The sequence below is a fragment of the Bos indicus genome, chromosome 20, assembly GCF_029378745.1.
Source record: "Bos indicus isolate NIAB-ARS_2022 breed Sahiwal x Tharparkar chromosome 20, NIAB-ARS_B.indTharparkar_mat_pri_1.0, whole genome shotgun sequence".
Lineage (NCBI taxonomy): Eukaryota > Metazoa > Chordata > Mammalia > Artiodactyla > Bovidae > Bos > Bos indicus.
The window spans coordinates 51,316,140-51,333,898 of record NC_091779.1 but is presented as its reverse complement, the minus strand read 5'-3'; the positions used below and the strand labels follow the sequence as shown (position 1 = coordinate 51,333,898).

Here is a 17,759-nt window from a genome sequence, read left to right as displayed (position 1 = left end):
TCACCCATTAGAAATAAGACTAAGGATGCTCCCTTATTTCAAAGTAGCACTTGTCAAAGTAGCTTCTGTGACATGAAAAACAAAGAAGATAGGCTTGTAACTGGAGAATTTCTCTACAGTGTAGCCTTCCTTTATTCCACACACTTGTATCTAATTATTTCCTTTTGCTTAGAAGTTTGTAATTCTCACCTTTACCTTTACAGGGTGATATTTTTTAGTTGCAAATGCTCTGATTTTTTTAAGTATTTCATTAAAATAATATTTTATTCTTATCTTGACCCTATCATGCTATGATCAGTATTCAAAAATAGAACATATAGCAAATTAAATAACTTACCATGTCCCCTAAGATATCATGTCCCATTATATGCCACAATTCTCATCTATTGAAGTGTAGAGAGTTTAAATCCATATTTATTTACATGTTTTACTGCTTTCTTTATAACCTTCAGTATTTCTTCCATTCTGTTTATATTCTTGAAATTACCTGTAAATCTACTCAGCAGGCATTTTCTACTTTCACAATGACTGGCAGCACACACAGGGTGTTCAGGAACAAGACTGATGAATGATGACAGATTAATGTATAACAACTACTAACGCAGATTCTTGAGGATGCCCCTGTGAACACTGATAATAAACAGACTTTTTTGGACTTTAACTGAAGTGAACCATGCAGTAATTTGAGCATTGATAACAAGTTGAACCCAATGAGGAAATAAGCCAGGATTCAACCTGATAGGTAAGGGTGCTAAATAATGGCACTTTTTCTTCCCTTTCTCAAGACAAATGTGCTTTTAGAATTCTCTCTTGATCACAGAGGTACTTCAAGAAGGAAGGCATCCATGCCACATTAAGGGATAGATTTGACACATACAAAGAGCAGAGCTTCCATGCTTTCAGGCCATTGCCTGAGAATTTTTTCTATGCTATGAATGTGTTGCGGCTACTGCTGAAAGGTTGATCCTTTTTTTTTTTTTAATCACTAATTACCCCATGACTTAAAATCTTGTATGTATCTATGTATTTTTCCAATGCAACAGAGTACTGTTTTGCTTTAAAAGTCTGTTTAATGTATTCTTTGGTTTTGATTTTGTATACTAAGCTTCACCCCTTTAAAGTTAGAAGATTCAGAACAAACCCCATTTTTTTCTCTGTCTCTTTTTTAGTTTGCATCTGGTAATCCCAAACTCCCGATCCTTCCCTTCCTTACCACACCCGCCCTTGGCGACCACAATGTCTGTGAGCCTGTTTCTGTTTTGTAGATACATGTTCTTTTTTTTTTAATTTTCTTGTATTCCCCACCCCTCCTGCCCTTTTTGTAGGTGCATCACCACATGGCACAGATTAAGTATCCAGAAGAAGCAAAGCTGAATCAGAACAAATCTCAGAATATCTTACAGAATCAATTTATAAGTGAGGAACAAGGAATACTACCATGTTTGAGCAATATAAGTGGCATGTATGGGTGGGGGAAGAGTGAGTGTTTTCTTGCACTTTCTTATACTTTCTTACACTTTCTTACAATTGTCTTACTGATTGCTTTGTCGGACTCACTACTCAACAGCCGTATGCCAATAAGGAGCTCCTTGCCAAGTTTGGACTTTGACCAACTCCACAATGCATCTTACCTTAAATATGACTGAAATTGTGCTTCTATCAGGAGATACAATTGCCACATTAAAAAAATAAACTGCAAATTACGAATGGTTGAACAATCTTTTTGCAAACACCAAATTTGGGTAGGGGACAGAGATTTTAGAATAATTGAAAAATGTATTTTATATATGACTAATATTTCAGGCACTGTGAATGTATCTTAATATCATTATTTGTGAGACTCATCCTTTTAGGCTGACTACTAAATCCCTTTTGTGGATAAAAAATTGAGGTTGATCAGCTTGAGTGACAAGTCCGATATCCAGTCACTACTAAACCCCCTTACAGGGATTGCTATCAGATGTTTTTGCTCAGACCCTATGAAGTGAAAATTGCTCATTCGTGTCCTACTCTTTGTGACCCCATGGACTATACAGTCCATGCAATTCTCCAGGCCAGAATACTGAAGTGGGTAGCCGTTCCCTTCTCCAGGGGATCTTCCCAACCCAGGGATTGAACCCAGGTCTCCCACATTGCAGGTGGATTCTTTACCAGCTGGGCTATCAAGGAAGCCCAATGGCTCTTCCTTTATTGTACTTACCATGAAAAGTCATTACATTTTCAAGCATTGCATTCTATAACTAAATCATTCATACTAGCATGGTGAGAGTCTTCTTTTCCTTCTCCTTCTGACACATAGAACAGAAAGCACTGCTTTTCCTTACCTAACGGCACTGCTGCCCACGTCCAGGTCTTGTGCAGTGACAGCACCAATGATGGTCCCCACGGGAGTGTCTTCATAAACCTCCATGGTGTAGAGTGGCTTGCTGAACACCGGCGGCTCGTCCACGTCCAGCACACTGATCTTCACCGTGGCAGTGTCCTTGAAAGGGCCCGCGGAGTGAAACCGGTGGTCCAGGTGAACGTTGGAGGCCTCTACTTTAAAAGTGTAAGCTTTCTTTGTTTCAAAATCTAATGGCTATAGGGAGAACAAAACAAAAGTGAGAGATACTTTCATATAGGATGTGGCCAGGATGACCAACCTTGCTGCAGAGTAACTTGCAAGTTAGTAGCAAATTGTAATTTTCCTTTAAAGATCAGTGGGTAAGGGAAGTACAAGTTAAACATTTTAAGAAAAAAAGCTACCACTTGTAAATTTGCCTGGGTTGGACTGTGAAGAAAGCTGAGCGCTGAAGAATTGATGCTTTTGAACTGTGGAGAAAACTTTTGAGAGTCCCTTGGACTGCAAGGAGATCCAACCAGTCCATTCTGAAAGAGATCAGTCCTGGGTGTTCTTTGGAAGGAATGATGCTAAAGCTGAAACTCTAGTACTTTGGCCACCTCGTGGGAAGAGTTGACTCTGGAAAAGACTCTGATGCTGGGAGGGATTGGGAGCAGGGGGAGAAGGGGACAACAGAGGATGAGATGGCTGGATGGCATCACTGACTCGATGGACATGAATCTGAGTGAACTCCGGGAGTGGGTGATAGACAGGGAGGCCTGGCGTGCTGTGATTCATGGGGTCGCAAAGAGTCAGACACAACTGAGCGACTGAACTGACTGAACTGAACTTGTAAAGATAATCAGTTGCATACATTAAAATGACATATGCACACGCATAATGCTAGGAAGGGCTTATTCCTTTCCTGTAACTAGTTACAGGAAAGGAGAAGGTGATGGCACCCCGCTCCAGTACTCTTGCCTGGAAAATCCCATGGACAGAGGAGCCTGGTAGGCTGCAGTCCATGGGGTCGCTAAGAATCAGACACGACAAAGCGACTTCACTTTCACTTTTTACTTTCATGCATTGGAGAAGGAAATGACAACCCACTCCAGTGTTCTTGTCTGGAGAATCCCAGGGATGCGGGAGCCTGGTGGGCTGCCTTCTATGGGGTCGCACAGAGTCCGACACGACTGAAGCCACTTAGCAGCAACTAGTTACAATAGCAGATCAAGTATCTATGAAGTATTTTCTGTTCTTATCCAATCCTGACATCTGGTGGATCTAAGCAGTAATTACAAATACCACAAAATTGAAATTAATGCCTTTTTTTTTTTTCCCCCCATTTCAGCTGAGAATTTGGCGTAGCAAAATGTATTTTGTTGTTGGATGATTTTTATTATTTTTACGATAATACCCTTTTCTATTAAATACTTTTGAATATCTAAGTGTTTTTTCTGTAAAAGCTCTATGTGTGTTGCTGAGGTCTGTTTCTAAGTCCTGTCTGTGTCTTTGTGACCCCATGGACTACAGCACGCCAGGCTTCCCTGTCCTTCACTATCTCCCAGAGTTAGCTCAAACTCATGTGCATTGAGTTGGTTATGCTATCCAACCATCTCATCCCCTATTGTCCTCTTCTCCTTGTGCCTTCAGTCTTTCCCAGCAGCAAGGTCTAGTTTTGGCCTTTGTGCTGTCAGCTTTATACATATAATTGGTAGGTACTATAATGCATTATCAGGGTATTTGACCAAGCACTGAGGCTTTGAGCATATATAATTAAAGAACAACATTAGACAGAATATTTGGATGTAATTTGTCCCTGGAGTCATTGATCCTTGATTTTTCCCTTTGCTTACATTTACACTTTTTCTGAATATTAGTTTTATGTTCTCAATAACTAGAAATATTACATTATAGAAATATGCTGCTGCTGCACTGCTTAATTAAAATGAAAACTTTAAGGTCACTGGCTCTGACTTCTAATCACCTATGACAAACTAAGAAAACATGAAATTAACACGAATAATTAACACGGTGATTTTCTGGGACCTTTAGAAGTTTCTGCTTTCTCAATTAATTCCCTCTAGTATGACTCCAATGTTGTGTTGACACGTCCCTTTTGGGCCTTAGTACACCTGGGGGAAATAGAGTGGGTACCTTTCACTCTTTTAAGAACAAGATTGCTCTTTTATGCATTTCCTGAGAAGAAGGGAAAAGAAAAGGAAGAAACATTGCTATGAAATAAAAAAATCACAAATTAATCAAGTTTATTATAGCAAACGGTAACACTTCTCAAACTTGAAATAAAGTCTCTTTTACAGTAATTTTCACTCAGGGGGAATCTATCTTTATTTTCCATGTAATTATTCCCTTTACTTCGTTTAATTTTGTCCAATTTTTACTCATATATTTATTTGCCTTGGATTCAATGCTTTATTTTAGTTTTTATATTTTCATTTATTCAGCTCATAAGTTTTTACATATAGTACTGATTTTCTTCAACTTCCATCTCCTTCTTTCTAAGACTTTTCTTTTGTCTTAAAACTAATATAAATATAAGTAGAGTTATTGCATAATATTCTATGGTTGATATTGTGGCTATTGGTTACACAGATAGAAACACAGTATCTCAATAAAGAGATGATCCCATAATGCTACTGGTTTGATCAGCCTACAGCTTAAAGTACTGTGTTTTGTTAAAGGAATTGGGCTCAAGAAAAGACAACCGATTGCCAGAATAGGATAGCAAATATCATTCAAACCAAAAACACAAAACTGTTACAATTACTGAGAATTTTTACCCGGAATGAAGAAAATCAAGACAAAAAAAAAAAAGGACAAAGCTTTTCAAATATTGAAGGGCTCTCATGTTGAACATCAGTTTGGTATACTTTGTAAGTCTTTCAATAGGGAGGTAACAATAATTTAGTTTACTAAATATGTCAATTTTAAGTTAAAAAGGAAGAAGTTTCTAACAAATGAAACCATGAAAAATTAAATTAACGTTAAAAGATATTGATTGCCTACAATCAATAAGACCTTGAAAACATTCCAGGAGGACAGAAGAGACCAAGATAATAAGGTTTTCCATCTTGCTTACTGACTGAGTTGTTTGTAGAAGTACTAAGTCTCCCATCTTTTGATGTATTCAAGGGGAATTGGATGCCAAAGAGATATCTGAGTTATGTGTAATTTATAAGCTGTACAAACTTATAAAATATAGCTTGTTTTTGCAAACTCCAAATGCTCCATAAATGTTAAACAATATAATTTTTATCATAGTTATCTGTAACTTCTGGTGTAAGACAATTTTGACTTCGTCTTTGGTCCGTTTGTGTAGAAAGCTATTTGATCTGCCTTGGCTGACACTTACACCCTTCTCTGTACCAGAATTAACTCCCTTAAAATGAAAAAGTTGGTACCAGCTATTCTTCCTTTCTCTCTCTACTTCTCCTAGATATTGGAAGGCTTCTGATTGTAGGATTAGGCAAATTATTTCTTGACAACATCTCAATTTTATTTACCTACTTAACAAACATGCCACTGTTATGGACTTGCTGCTGATGGACTTGTCTCCCCACTTTGAAAGTCATTTCAAGTCCAGAAATGAAGAGAAAATTAAAAAAAAAAAAAAAAAAATTTTTTTCTCAATTTCATTTTAGGAGATCAGACATAATTTCTGTCTTTTAAGAACTCCTGACCTGTCACTGCAGGCAAATATTTAGTGGTTGTGGAGATAAAGAGTGAGATGAAATAAACTTTCTGTACATACAGATATTCTTTTATGACTGAAAACTTACATCCTGCAGTGATCAAATAACTGAAGAAAATTGTAGGAGAAATGTCACAGTAATATCTTAGATGGCCTTACTTCTTCATGATCCTGGCCCTTAGGTAATGCCATTTTATAAAACTGGATAACTCAGAAAGAGAGGGGAAAAAAAAATCAATACCAGTCTTTCTTTAGTTGACTTTATCCAGCTGATCTGACAGGCTGTCTTCCACTTTTTGTGGCTGCAGGGTAAGATGGGGTGGTGCTGAGGAATGAATTTCATCTAACTTTGCAATCAACAAAAGTCTTATTATTTGAAATAAGTACAGAAAAAAACAGAATTTTTTGTTATTGTTAGGAAATGAATCATATTCTATAACAGAAATCCATTATGATGAAGTTAATTTAGTTCTGCCACATTAAATAGAAAATTTTGTGGTACTGCTTGGGGCACATTTAATTTATGAACCTTTCTAGAAAAGTAAGGAAATGATTGAAGAGAATTCAATTGAGTAGCTCCTTCTCCTAGGGATGTTTCAATAAAGGGAGGTTAGCAAAGCCAGAGTTTTCAAGAGGTAATTCACATTGTAGGGAGTAGTATGGTAAGAAAACAACTGTGGAGAAATGAAATAAGATAGTATATAAAGGGAGAAATTAATCAAGATATTATCTTTTGCTTCTATCTTTTTATCCACTTTCTCTGCTTTTACTTTGCTGAGGTCCAGGTCATGTAAAGCTACATAAAATATTAAGTGCCAAATGATTTTCTCATTTCAAAGAGGGAAGAACAATTTTTGTCATAAAATACAAGAGAATAATTCCTTGGGTTCTTCCAGGCCTTGTCACTTTTCCAGAAAATGTTGAGCAAAAATGGGTAGCTAGAGTTATATTTTGAGGAATCTGAGAAGCAGCTTTCGTAGACCAAATTCCAGCCTCTCCCGAAGATTCTTGCCCCCAGGACAATATAATCTCTTGTATAATTTTATGCCCTTGAGTGTGTGAGGGCTCTCTGAACTGAAATCATGGAATGCAGTATTATACTATGAATTTGCTAAGTTTTATGGAAAAATAAATAATGCAAATATAATCAAGGTCTTCAATCACTTAACATTGAGTTAATTACAAGGGAAATTTTTATTTAAAGGGGCTGATGTAATCATGTGAGGTTTAGCAGAAGCTACTAATTGCTCCTGACCTTGAAGAAGTACATTTGTGATGTAAGAGCCTACCTGCCTGGGGTGCATATGGTAACTGAGACTGGACCTTGACCAACAGCCTGAAAAGTAAGTAGGGCCAGCAGTCGTAAAGCCATAAAGAAATGACTTCTGCCCAAACTAGTACACTTAGGGAGAAAAAAAACCAAAAAAACAAAAAAAAACTCTAAGCCTCAGATCAGTTGTATCCCTGGTCTACACCTTGATTTCAGCCTGGAAGACCCTAAGCATAAGACTCAGTTATACTCTACTCTGACCCACAATAGCTTGTGCTTTCATCACTCTTTACTTTCTACTCTTCTATATAGCTTCTATATAGTCAAGGCTATGGTTTTTCCAGTAGTCATGTATGGATGTGAGAGTTGGACTATAAAGAAAACTGAGCACTGAAGAATTGACGCTTTTGAACTGCGGTGTTGGAGAAGACTCTTGAGAGTCCCTTTGACTGAAAGGAGATCCAACCAGTCCATCCTAAAGGAAATCAGTCCTGAATGTTCATTGGAAGAACTTATGTTGAAGTTGAAACTCCAATAATTTGGCCACCTGATGCAAAGAACTGACTCAATTTGAAAAGACCCTGATGCTGGGAAAGATTGAAGGCAAGAGGAGAAGGGGATGACAGAGGATGAAATGGTTGGATGGCATGACCGACTCAATGGACATGAGTTTGAGTAAACCCAGGGAGTTGATGATGGACAGGGAGGCCCGGCGTACTGCAGCCCATGGGGTCACAAAGAGTCGGACATGACTGAGCAACTGAACTGAACTGATATAGCTTCAGTTTTTATGATGAACACATATATCTTTCACCATAATAGTAGAGTCCTCCCTCTGAACAAAATGCATCCTTTAGAAACAATTCTATTCTTTTAATCATATTATAGATCTTAATGGTTAATGGAAAGAAAATTCTCAATGAACTCAAATAACTGAAGGCTGTTACGTATCTGAAAAAGAAGATGCTTTTCAAGCAGGCAACTAGAAAACAGATTTATACTAGACTGAACAAGGTTAAAAAGACACTAGGAACAAGCTCTTGTAAAATAGGTTTATGACACCAATGTGTATGGATGTGCTAAGTCACTTCAGTCATGTCAGACTCTTTGCAACCCTATGGGCCATACCCCACCAACTCCTCTGTCCATGTGGATCCTCCAGGCAAGAATACTCGAGTGGGTTGCTATGCCCTCCTCCAGTAGGTCTTCCTGACCCAGGGATCAAACCCACGTCTCTTATGTCTCCTGCATCTGCAGGCAGGTTCTTTACCACTAGAGCCACCTGGGAAGCCATTATAATACCAGTCTGAACTCTCTGACTTTCAGATCAAGCATCATTTTTTAGGGAAAGTCAAGTTCCCTGATTAATTAAATAGTTTTGATAATTACAGCAATCAATTCATTTATTTGTTCCTAGCACTTTCTTATTCTACAAGAAATCACTCTAAAACTCTACCAGTACTCAAGTTACATATTAAATCATCCATAGGTGATGTCTGTACCTACTTCTTTAATTGATTTATTCAAATTAATTTAAATCTACATAATTTGAATCAAATATTTGATTAGATTTTATTACAGTAGGAACTGAGGATCTCTTGGTTCGTGAGTTAAATTAAATCCTTTTATTTTTTTTTTCTTTTTATAGAAGAGGGGTAGACAGAACAAATAATAAATAAATAATTCTTTTCAGTTAGTGGTAAGATTTATGAGGAAAACAGTTCTAATGGGACAGAAAAACAGCTGGGGAGACATTACATAGAGCAGATAGGGTGCACTTGTCTGAGGATGTAATGTTGGAAGAGGGAAGCGAAGAACCAGGTATGAGGAAATCATAACCTTAGAGAGGAAATTAAGGGCAATATTACTGTATATATTATTCCTCTTTTCCACACATATTGCTTGAATATCCAACTGTGTGGGCTTCCCTTGTGGCTCAGTGGTAAAGAATCTGCCTGCAATGCAGGAGATGCAGGAGGTGTTGGTTCAGTCCCTGGATCTGGAAAGTCCCCTGGAGAAGCACGTGGCAACCCACTCCAGTATTCTTCCCTGGAGAATCCCATGGACAGAGAAGCCTGTGAGTCTCCAGTCCATGGGTCACACAGTTGGACATGACTGAAGCGACTGAGCACATGCACACACACATCCTACAGTGTGCTAGATATCATGATAGATGTTGGAAATGGACAAAAATCCCCCATGGAGTTTACTCTCTTCTGGGATTTGATGGACAACAGTAAGATAAATAAGCAAACTGTAGCATCCAAAGTGACCATAAGTGCTACGGAAAAATCCAAAATTTGAAAGACATGTGTATAGTGTATCGGGGATTATATGAGGAAGAGTATGTGTGTGCGTATACATGAGAGAGAGCTATGGGAGGGCCTGGTATCATCTACACTGAGGAAGAAATTCAACGCAGTGTTTCACACACAAAAATAGCCAAACGTTATTTTGTTTGACTTTTAAAAGTGGTCACATTTTCAGATGAGAATGTTCCTTTAGTAAGAGGGAAAAACAATGAAATCTGGCCATTTTTAAAACAGATTTTCACTTTAATAAATTTAAACAATATTTCAGTTCTAAAATTAAAAAAAAAACAACTCTGAAAGAACAGTAAAATTACAGGACAAAAAGTGTCTGTCAAAAAAATATTAAACTGAAGGAATATACACTTAATACAATGTATCTCTATAAACATTGTTACAGTACTAGTCATTAGAAATGAATTTCATTTTTCTATGGGCAAGTTATCAAGGATTTTGTGCAGGACTGCAAATTTTTGATAGTGTATTAAGAGTCATAGCATCATATCTAAGCCTATATTTCAGTGACAATAATTTTTGGAACAAATTCACTAAGAAAAAATATAATACAAAAGAGAATTAGAAGAACATCTAGTGTTTTATCTGAGGGCTTATGGTGATATTTTCCCTAAGAAAGAGAAGATTTCATCAACTGTTATAAATGTCTAAGCAAAATATGCATTTTATAGGCATATGCAGTATAAATCATGACCATCTGGAGGGACAATTATATTTTTCACTTCTTGTATGACCACTGTCACATTCTACTTCCAACTTATATTGTTCTTCACAATAGTTAAAACTATGTGCTTTAAAACATATACTATAAATTGACTGCAACTTGTGTAGTCTTGAAGTTACTTTTCTCCAATGAGTTTCATATTTCCCATTTGCATAATCAGTGAAACAATATATTTCTAAATATCTTAAAAATATGTTGAACTCTGCATGGTATGTGAGGATTAAGAACAATATTGCATCTGAAATTAAAGCAATAAACCAACATGAGACATTTTTTTAAACAGAAATTTAAAAACCCTACATATTTCAAGCATTTCCTTTATCATGGTGACACAGATATAGTAATGGCAAAGTGTCTTTAGGGGATTAAACTATAGTAGAAAGATCAGATGCATTTAAAATTTGAGCCATCATAAAGTCTCATATGTGCTTGGCCAGAAATGGTAACTTTTGGGGAAGAGAGTAAGATGGGATCAGTATTGCCTGGGGGACACAAGGAAGTCTTTGGTGAGAGACATGGGTGAGATCCATGTTAAAAAACAGGAAAAAATGAACAGAAATGCTCAGGAAGGGTGCTACCTTCTATGTAGATGGAAAAATAGCACAGCAGCTTCAGTAGAAATTGCAATGAGTTTGGTGTGGTTGGCATGTAGTGAGTGAATGTGTGCATATATGTGTGTGTGTATGCAGGGGATGGTAATAGAAAACATGCTATCTGTTCTTTATCGTGATGGAACCCAGAAACACACGAAGGGCAAGAGTGAAATTCACTCACAAAGGAAATGGATGAACATTAGGTTTATGGCTCAGAGAATAGCCTTTGTAATAGAAGAAAGAAGCAAGGATGGTTGTAAGTCAACCCATGAGGAGGAAATTTTAATTCAGGTTTGGGAGGGGATCAGTGGGTGGGCGTCCCATGCTATTCGGTAAGGGGAATTCAGTGTAATAGAAGTGGCATAAAAATAAGCCTAGATTTCTGCTTTAAGGAACTGGAGAGGAAGTAGGGTGTTATCCAGGAAAGAGAAAATGGGAGCAGGCACGCTACTGTTGGGAGAAGTAAAGGAATTCAGCTTTAGACACTTTGAGCGTGAGAAGACTATCACACACAGACGTTAGAAATGTTTACAAGGCAGAAAACAGTCTTCATTGGTTATGTTAACTTGGGGGAGGGTTAAGAGTTGAGAATGGGCAAGTTAGGTGAAAGAAAGTGAAAGTAAAAGTCGCTGATTTGCTTCGGACTCTTTGTGACCCCATGGTCTATACTGCCCATGGAATTCTCCAGGCCAGAATACTGGAGTGGGTAGCCTATCCCTTCTCCAGGGGATATTCCCAACACAGGAATCGAACTGGGGTCTCCTGCATTGCAGGCAGATTCTTTACCAACTGAGCTATCAGGAAAGTTAGGTGAGATTCTTAAAAACAGAAAACCCTAAAGACTCCACCAGAAAATTACTAGAACTAATCAATGACTATAGTAAAGTTGCAGGATATAAAATCAACACACAGAAATCCCTTGCATTCCTATACACTAATAATGAGAAAATAGAAAGAGAAATTAAGGAAACAATTCCATTCACCATTGCAACGGAAAGAATAAAATACTTAGGAATATATCTACCTAAAGAAACTAAAGACCTATATATAGAAAACTATAAAACACTGGTGAAAGAAATCAAAGAGGACACTAATAGATGGAGAAATATACCATGTTCATGGATTGGAAGAATCAATATAGTGAAAATGAGTATACTACCCAAAGCACTTTATAGATTCAATGCAATCCCTATCAAGCTACCAACAGTATTCTTCACAGAGCTAGAACAAATAATTTCACAATTTGTATGGAAATACAAAAAACCTCGAATAGCCAAAGCAATCTTGAGAAAGAAGAATGGAACTGGAGGAATCAACCTACCGGACTTCAGGCTCTACTACAAAGCCACAGTTATCAAGACAGTATGGTACTGGCACAAAGACAGAAATATAGATCAATGGGACAAAATAGAAAGCCCAGAGATAAATCCACGCTCATATGGACACCTTATCTTTGACAAAGGAGGCAAGAATATACAATGGATTAAAGACAATCTCTTTAACAAGTGGTGCTGGGAAATCTGGTCAACCGCTTGTAAAAGAATGAAACTAGAATACTTTCTAACACCAAACACAAAAATAAACTCAAAATGGATTAAAGATCTAAACATAAGACCAGAAACTATAAAACTCCTAGAGGAGAACACAGGCAAAACACTCTCTGACATACATCATAGCAGGATCCTCTATGATCCACCTCCCAGAATATTGGAAATAAAAGCAAAAATAAACAAATGGGACCTAATTAACCTTAAAAGCTTCTGCACATCAAAGGAAACTATTAGCAAGGTGAAAAGACAGCCTTCAGAATGGGAGAAAATAATAGCAAATGAAGCAACTGACAAACAACTAATCTCAAAAATATACAAGCAACTCCTACAGCTCAACTCCAGAAAAATAAATGACCCAATCAAAAAATGGGCCAAAGAACTGAATAGACATATCTCCAAAGAAGACATATGGATGGCTAACAAACACATGAAAAGATGCTCAACATCACTCATTATCAGAGAAATGCAAATCAAAACCACTATGAGGTACCATTTCACACCAGTCAGAATGGCTGCGATCCAAAAGTCTACAAGCAATAAATGCTGGAGAGGGTGTGGAGAAAAGGGAAGCCTCTTACACTGTTGGTGGGAATGCAAACTAGTACAGCCACTATGGAGAACAGTGTGGAGATTCCTTAAAAAACTGGAAATAGAACTGCCTTATGATCCAGCAATCCCACTGCTGGGCATACACACTGAGGAAACCAGAAGGAAAAGAGACACGTGTACCCCAATGTTCATCGCAGCACTGTTTATAATAGCCAGGGCATGGAAGCAACCTAGATGTCCATCAGCAGATGAATGGATAAGAAAGCTATGGTACGTATACACAATGGAGTATTACTCAGCCATTAAAAAGAATACATTTGAATCAGTTCTAATGAGGTGGATGAAACTGGAGCCTATTATACATAGTGAAGTAAGCCAGAAGGAAAAACACCAATACAGTATACTAACGCATATATATGGAATTTAGAAAGATGGTAACAATAACCCTGTGTACGAGACAGCAAAAGAGACACTGATGTATAGAACAGTCTTATAGACTCTGCGGGAGAGGGAGAGGGTGGGAAGATTTGGGAGAATGGCATTGAAACATGTAAAATATCATGTATGAAACGAGATACCAGTCCAGGTTCGATGCATGATACTGGATGCTTGGGGCTGGTGCCCTGGGACGACCCAGGGGGAGGGTATGGGGAGGGAGGAAGGAGGAGGGTTTAGGATGGGGAGCATGTGTATACCTGTGGTGGATTCATTTTGATATTTGACAAAACTAATAAAATTATGTAAAGTTTAAAAATAAAATAAAATTAAAAATTAGAATAACTGTCAAAAAATAAATTAAAAAAACAGAAAATGGCAAATACAAAAATAATATATTTACAGAAACAAAGAACACCTTGTATTTTTCTCTGAAATTTTCATGTTTGGCAAAAAACAATAAATCGAGGTGTATGCTTGGCTATGTACAACAGTTGAGTGCCCGCCCAGTCGTGTTGGACTGTCTGTGACCCCATGAACTGTATGTAGCCCGCCAGACTCCTCTGTCCATGGAATTTTCCAAGCAAGAATACTGGAGTGGGTTGCCATTTCTTTCTACCCAGGGATAAAACCCGGTTTTCCTGTGTCTTCTGCTTTGTAGGCGGATTCTTTACCGCTGTGCCACCCAGGAAGCCCAATCAAGTATTCCTAATTGTTCTTTTTTTCTGTTTTTCTAAGAGTTTTTCCAAAATCAACCACGTGGTGGTGCTGTGCTACCAAATCATTTGATGTCAATTCACTCCCTTGCCACTGAAGCCAGCAAAAAGGAGTTTAGTGACAACAGGGCATAAGTAAAATGTCCAGTGGAATCAGTAGAGAGTTTAGCCTATTTATTTAAAACCCCGAGAAAGAATAAAATACTTTATCTCTTACGTTTTTAAGGAAAAACTAAATAATTCTCCTGTGGATTTACTGTGATCACATTTACGGTTATTTGAAATGAAATATTATTATTATGTAATTGCAAAATAGTAAGGATTTATTTTTTAGTTCCAAAGAAGTTTTACTTATTTTAAAATAAATAGGAAATTACTTTACCATTCTTTATTTTAAATAGATGCTATCATTACTTATGTAAAAATAGTACAGAGCTGTTTTAGAAATTAGTCAAATTATTAAAATTGCTCTTTTGCACAATATAAGTATTCATCTCAGTATTTAACTGCCTAAATCTCTTAAACAGTAACAAGAAAACCACAGTGTGCATGTACATAAATATGTAGTTTCAGTTCTTGAATATTTATAACTCATGTTAACTTTACATTTATATTTATATCCAGTAAATATATATTTATTCTCACTTACGGGCTTCTCAGGTGGTGCTAGTGGTAAAGAACCCAGCTGCCAGTACAGGAGGCATAAGAGACTTGAGTTCTATCCCTGGATAGGAAAGATCCCCTAGAGGAGGGCATGGCAGCCCTCTCCAGAATTTTTGCCTGGAGAATCCCTTGGACAGGCATGCTATGGTTCATAGGGTCACACAGAGTCATACACAACTGAAGCAACTTAGCATGCACATTCTCACTTATCCAGTAAGATATAAAAACTGTGGACTAAAAACATATATTTAATTTAGCTTTTCTTCTAAGAATGAAGTGGCTGAATTTAAAATGACTTTTTCTCTCATTTTAAATGCAACCCATGGCCTAATTATTAGATGTGACCCCAAAAAAATTTAAGTTATATTATCCTGATTTTGTTATTGTTTCTATTGTTATAATACTTAGCCATATATAGGGCACATTTTATTTATTCATACTTTCCTTAGTGCAATAGGACATAAGTATAAAATAAGAATAGTTTCTTTTAAAAAAAAAAGCAGTGTCTTGTGCCTTGGAGAGATATATAAAGTTGCATAATGTTATTCTGAATTCAGAATGACACAGTGAAATGGCATTGTCACAGTGCTCATAAACTGAACCCAAGTTGAGGTTTAAAAAATAAAAATGCCTTTTTCATTCTGAGAAGCTCATGTAAACTTGACCATCATTTTTAATCCACTTATACCTTCCATGCATGGAGAAAGAGGAGAGAGGGAAAAATAGTAAAAGGAAACTGGATAAAGATTTTGGAAATGCAATTATAACAAGAATGTGTGTTTTAGAGAATTTTAAGCATTTTAATTTATTCTTTAGTGAGATAAAAAAGAAAACCACTCCAAAAACAAAAACCAGATGATATTTAAAAACAGATATATTCAAATGGAGAATATGTATTTTTAGACTTTTCATATGCATGTAATATACTTAAGAATATAATTTCTATATGAATTTGATTTCATATCAAAAATTTTCATTGCAATTCTATACTGAGCTATTGAGAGAAAAGTTTCCAAAAGTAATTTTAAGGTCATTATGGAACCTAAACACTGCTGTTGATATTTACATACATATTTATTATTGTACATCTACTTTTCCTGGGACTGAGTAAGTTGAAGATACAATTTTCTGAGAACTCTATGTATATATCCATAAATAGTCTTTTAATAAAGCTTTCCCTAAAAAAAAATCTATTTAAAGAACTATAGGCCAAACTAGAAAAGATGCTTAACATCACTAATCACCAGGGAAATGTTAACAGCATAATGAGATACCACCTCATATATACTAGATTGGTTATTATCAAAAAGACAAAAAAAATAGTGTTGGAGAGAATATGAGGAAAAAAGAGTCTTTGTACACTATTGGTGCAAATATAAATTGGTGTAGCCATTATGGAAACCAGTATGTAGGTTGCTCACAAAGTGGGCTTCCCTGGTGCTCAGATGGTAAAGCGTCTGCCTGCAATGCGGGAGACCTGGGTTCAATCCCTGGATTGGGAAGATCCCCTGGAGAAGGAAATGGCAAGCCACTCCAGTACTCTTGCCTGGAAAATTCCATGGATGGAGGAGCCTGGTGGACTATGATCCATGGGGTCACAAAGAGTCGGGCACTAACTTAAAAAGACATATGCAAACCCATTTTCACTGTAGCATTATTTTGTTATTGTTATTTAGTTGCTAAGTCACGCCCAACACTTTACGACCCCATGGACTGGTGGACTGCCGTCTATGGGGTTGCACAGAGTCGGACAGGACTGAAGAGACTTAGCAGCAGCAGCAGCAGGCTCCTCTGTCCTCCACTATCTCCTGGAGCTTGCTTAGGCCTTCCCCGGTGGCTTAATGGTAAAGAACCTGCCTGCCAGTGCAGAAGGAGTGGGTTCAATTCCTGGGTTGGGAAGATCCCATGGAGAAGAAAATAGACATCCCACTTCAGCATTCTTGCCTGGGAAATCCCTTGGACAGAGGAGCCTGGAGAGTTGCAGTCCATGGGGTTACAAAAGAGTCAGACATGATTTAGTGACTAAACAAAAACAGGCATCATTATTGACAATAACAAAAATATGGAAGCATCTCAAATGCCCACTGAGAAGTGAACGGATAAAGAAAACATGGTATATACAGCCTTCCCTTGGTATCCACAGGGCATTGACTCCAAGACCCCTTGGAGATACCAAAATCCAAGGATGCTCAGATCCCTTATATAAAATGATAGTATTTGCATATAACCTTTGCATATTTTCTGTACACTGTAAATATTTTTATATCACTTATAAAATATCTAATATAAGTAAATGCTATGTAAATAGTTGCAACTTCAAGTTTTGTCTTTCAGAATTTTATATGGAACTTGTCCCCCAAATACTTTGGCAGTTGATTGAATTATTGGATATGAAATCTGCAGTTACAGAGATACAGAATAAAATGTTACTCTTTATGACAACATGGAAGAACTTTGAGGGCATTATGTTAATTTAAGTGAAATAAGTCAAAGAAAGACAAATATCATATAATTTCATTTATCTATGAAATCGAAAACAAACAAACAAACGCATAAGATACAGAGAACTGATTGGTGTTGCCAGAAGTAGAGGTTGGGTAGTGGGTGAAATGGGTGGTGTGGGGTGTGGCTCGTGTGCCCAGTCATATCCGACTCTTTGCAATCCCATGGACAGTAGGCTGCCAGGCACCTCTGTTCATGGGATTTCCCAGACAAGAATACTGGAGGGGGTTGCCATTTCTTCTTCCAGGGGATCTTCCCAACCCAGGGATTGAACCCATATCTCCTACATTTCTTGCATTGGTAGGCAGATTCTTCACCACTGAGCCACCTGGGAAGACCCCAGTGAAATGGATAAAGGGAGTCAAAACATTTTTTCTCTTTCTCACATTTACATATTTCTT

The 17,759-nt window shown here is 37.2% G+C and overlaps 1 protein-coding gene across 1 annotated transcript in view; it reads right to left on the bottom strand.

The window, feature by feature from the left end:
* The window catches only part of CDH12 (cadherin 12), a 481,738-nt gene that overhangs the window by 49,690 nt on the left and 414,289 nt on the right, over window positions 1–17,759 (bottom strand). The window contains exon 7 of the mRNA XM_070774812.1: window positions 2,325–2,578. Within this exon, the coding sequence (XP_070630913.1) occupies window positions 2,325–2,578 (254 nt within the window). The remainder of the gene's footprint in view (window positions 1–2,324; window positions 2,579–17,759) is intronic.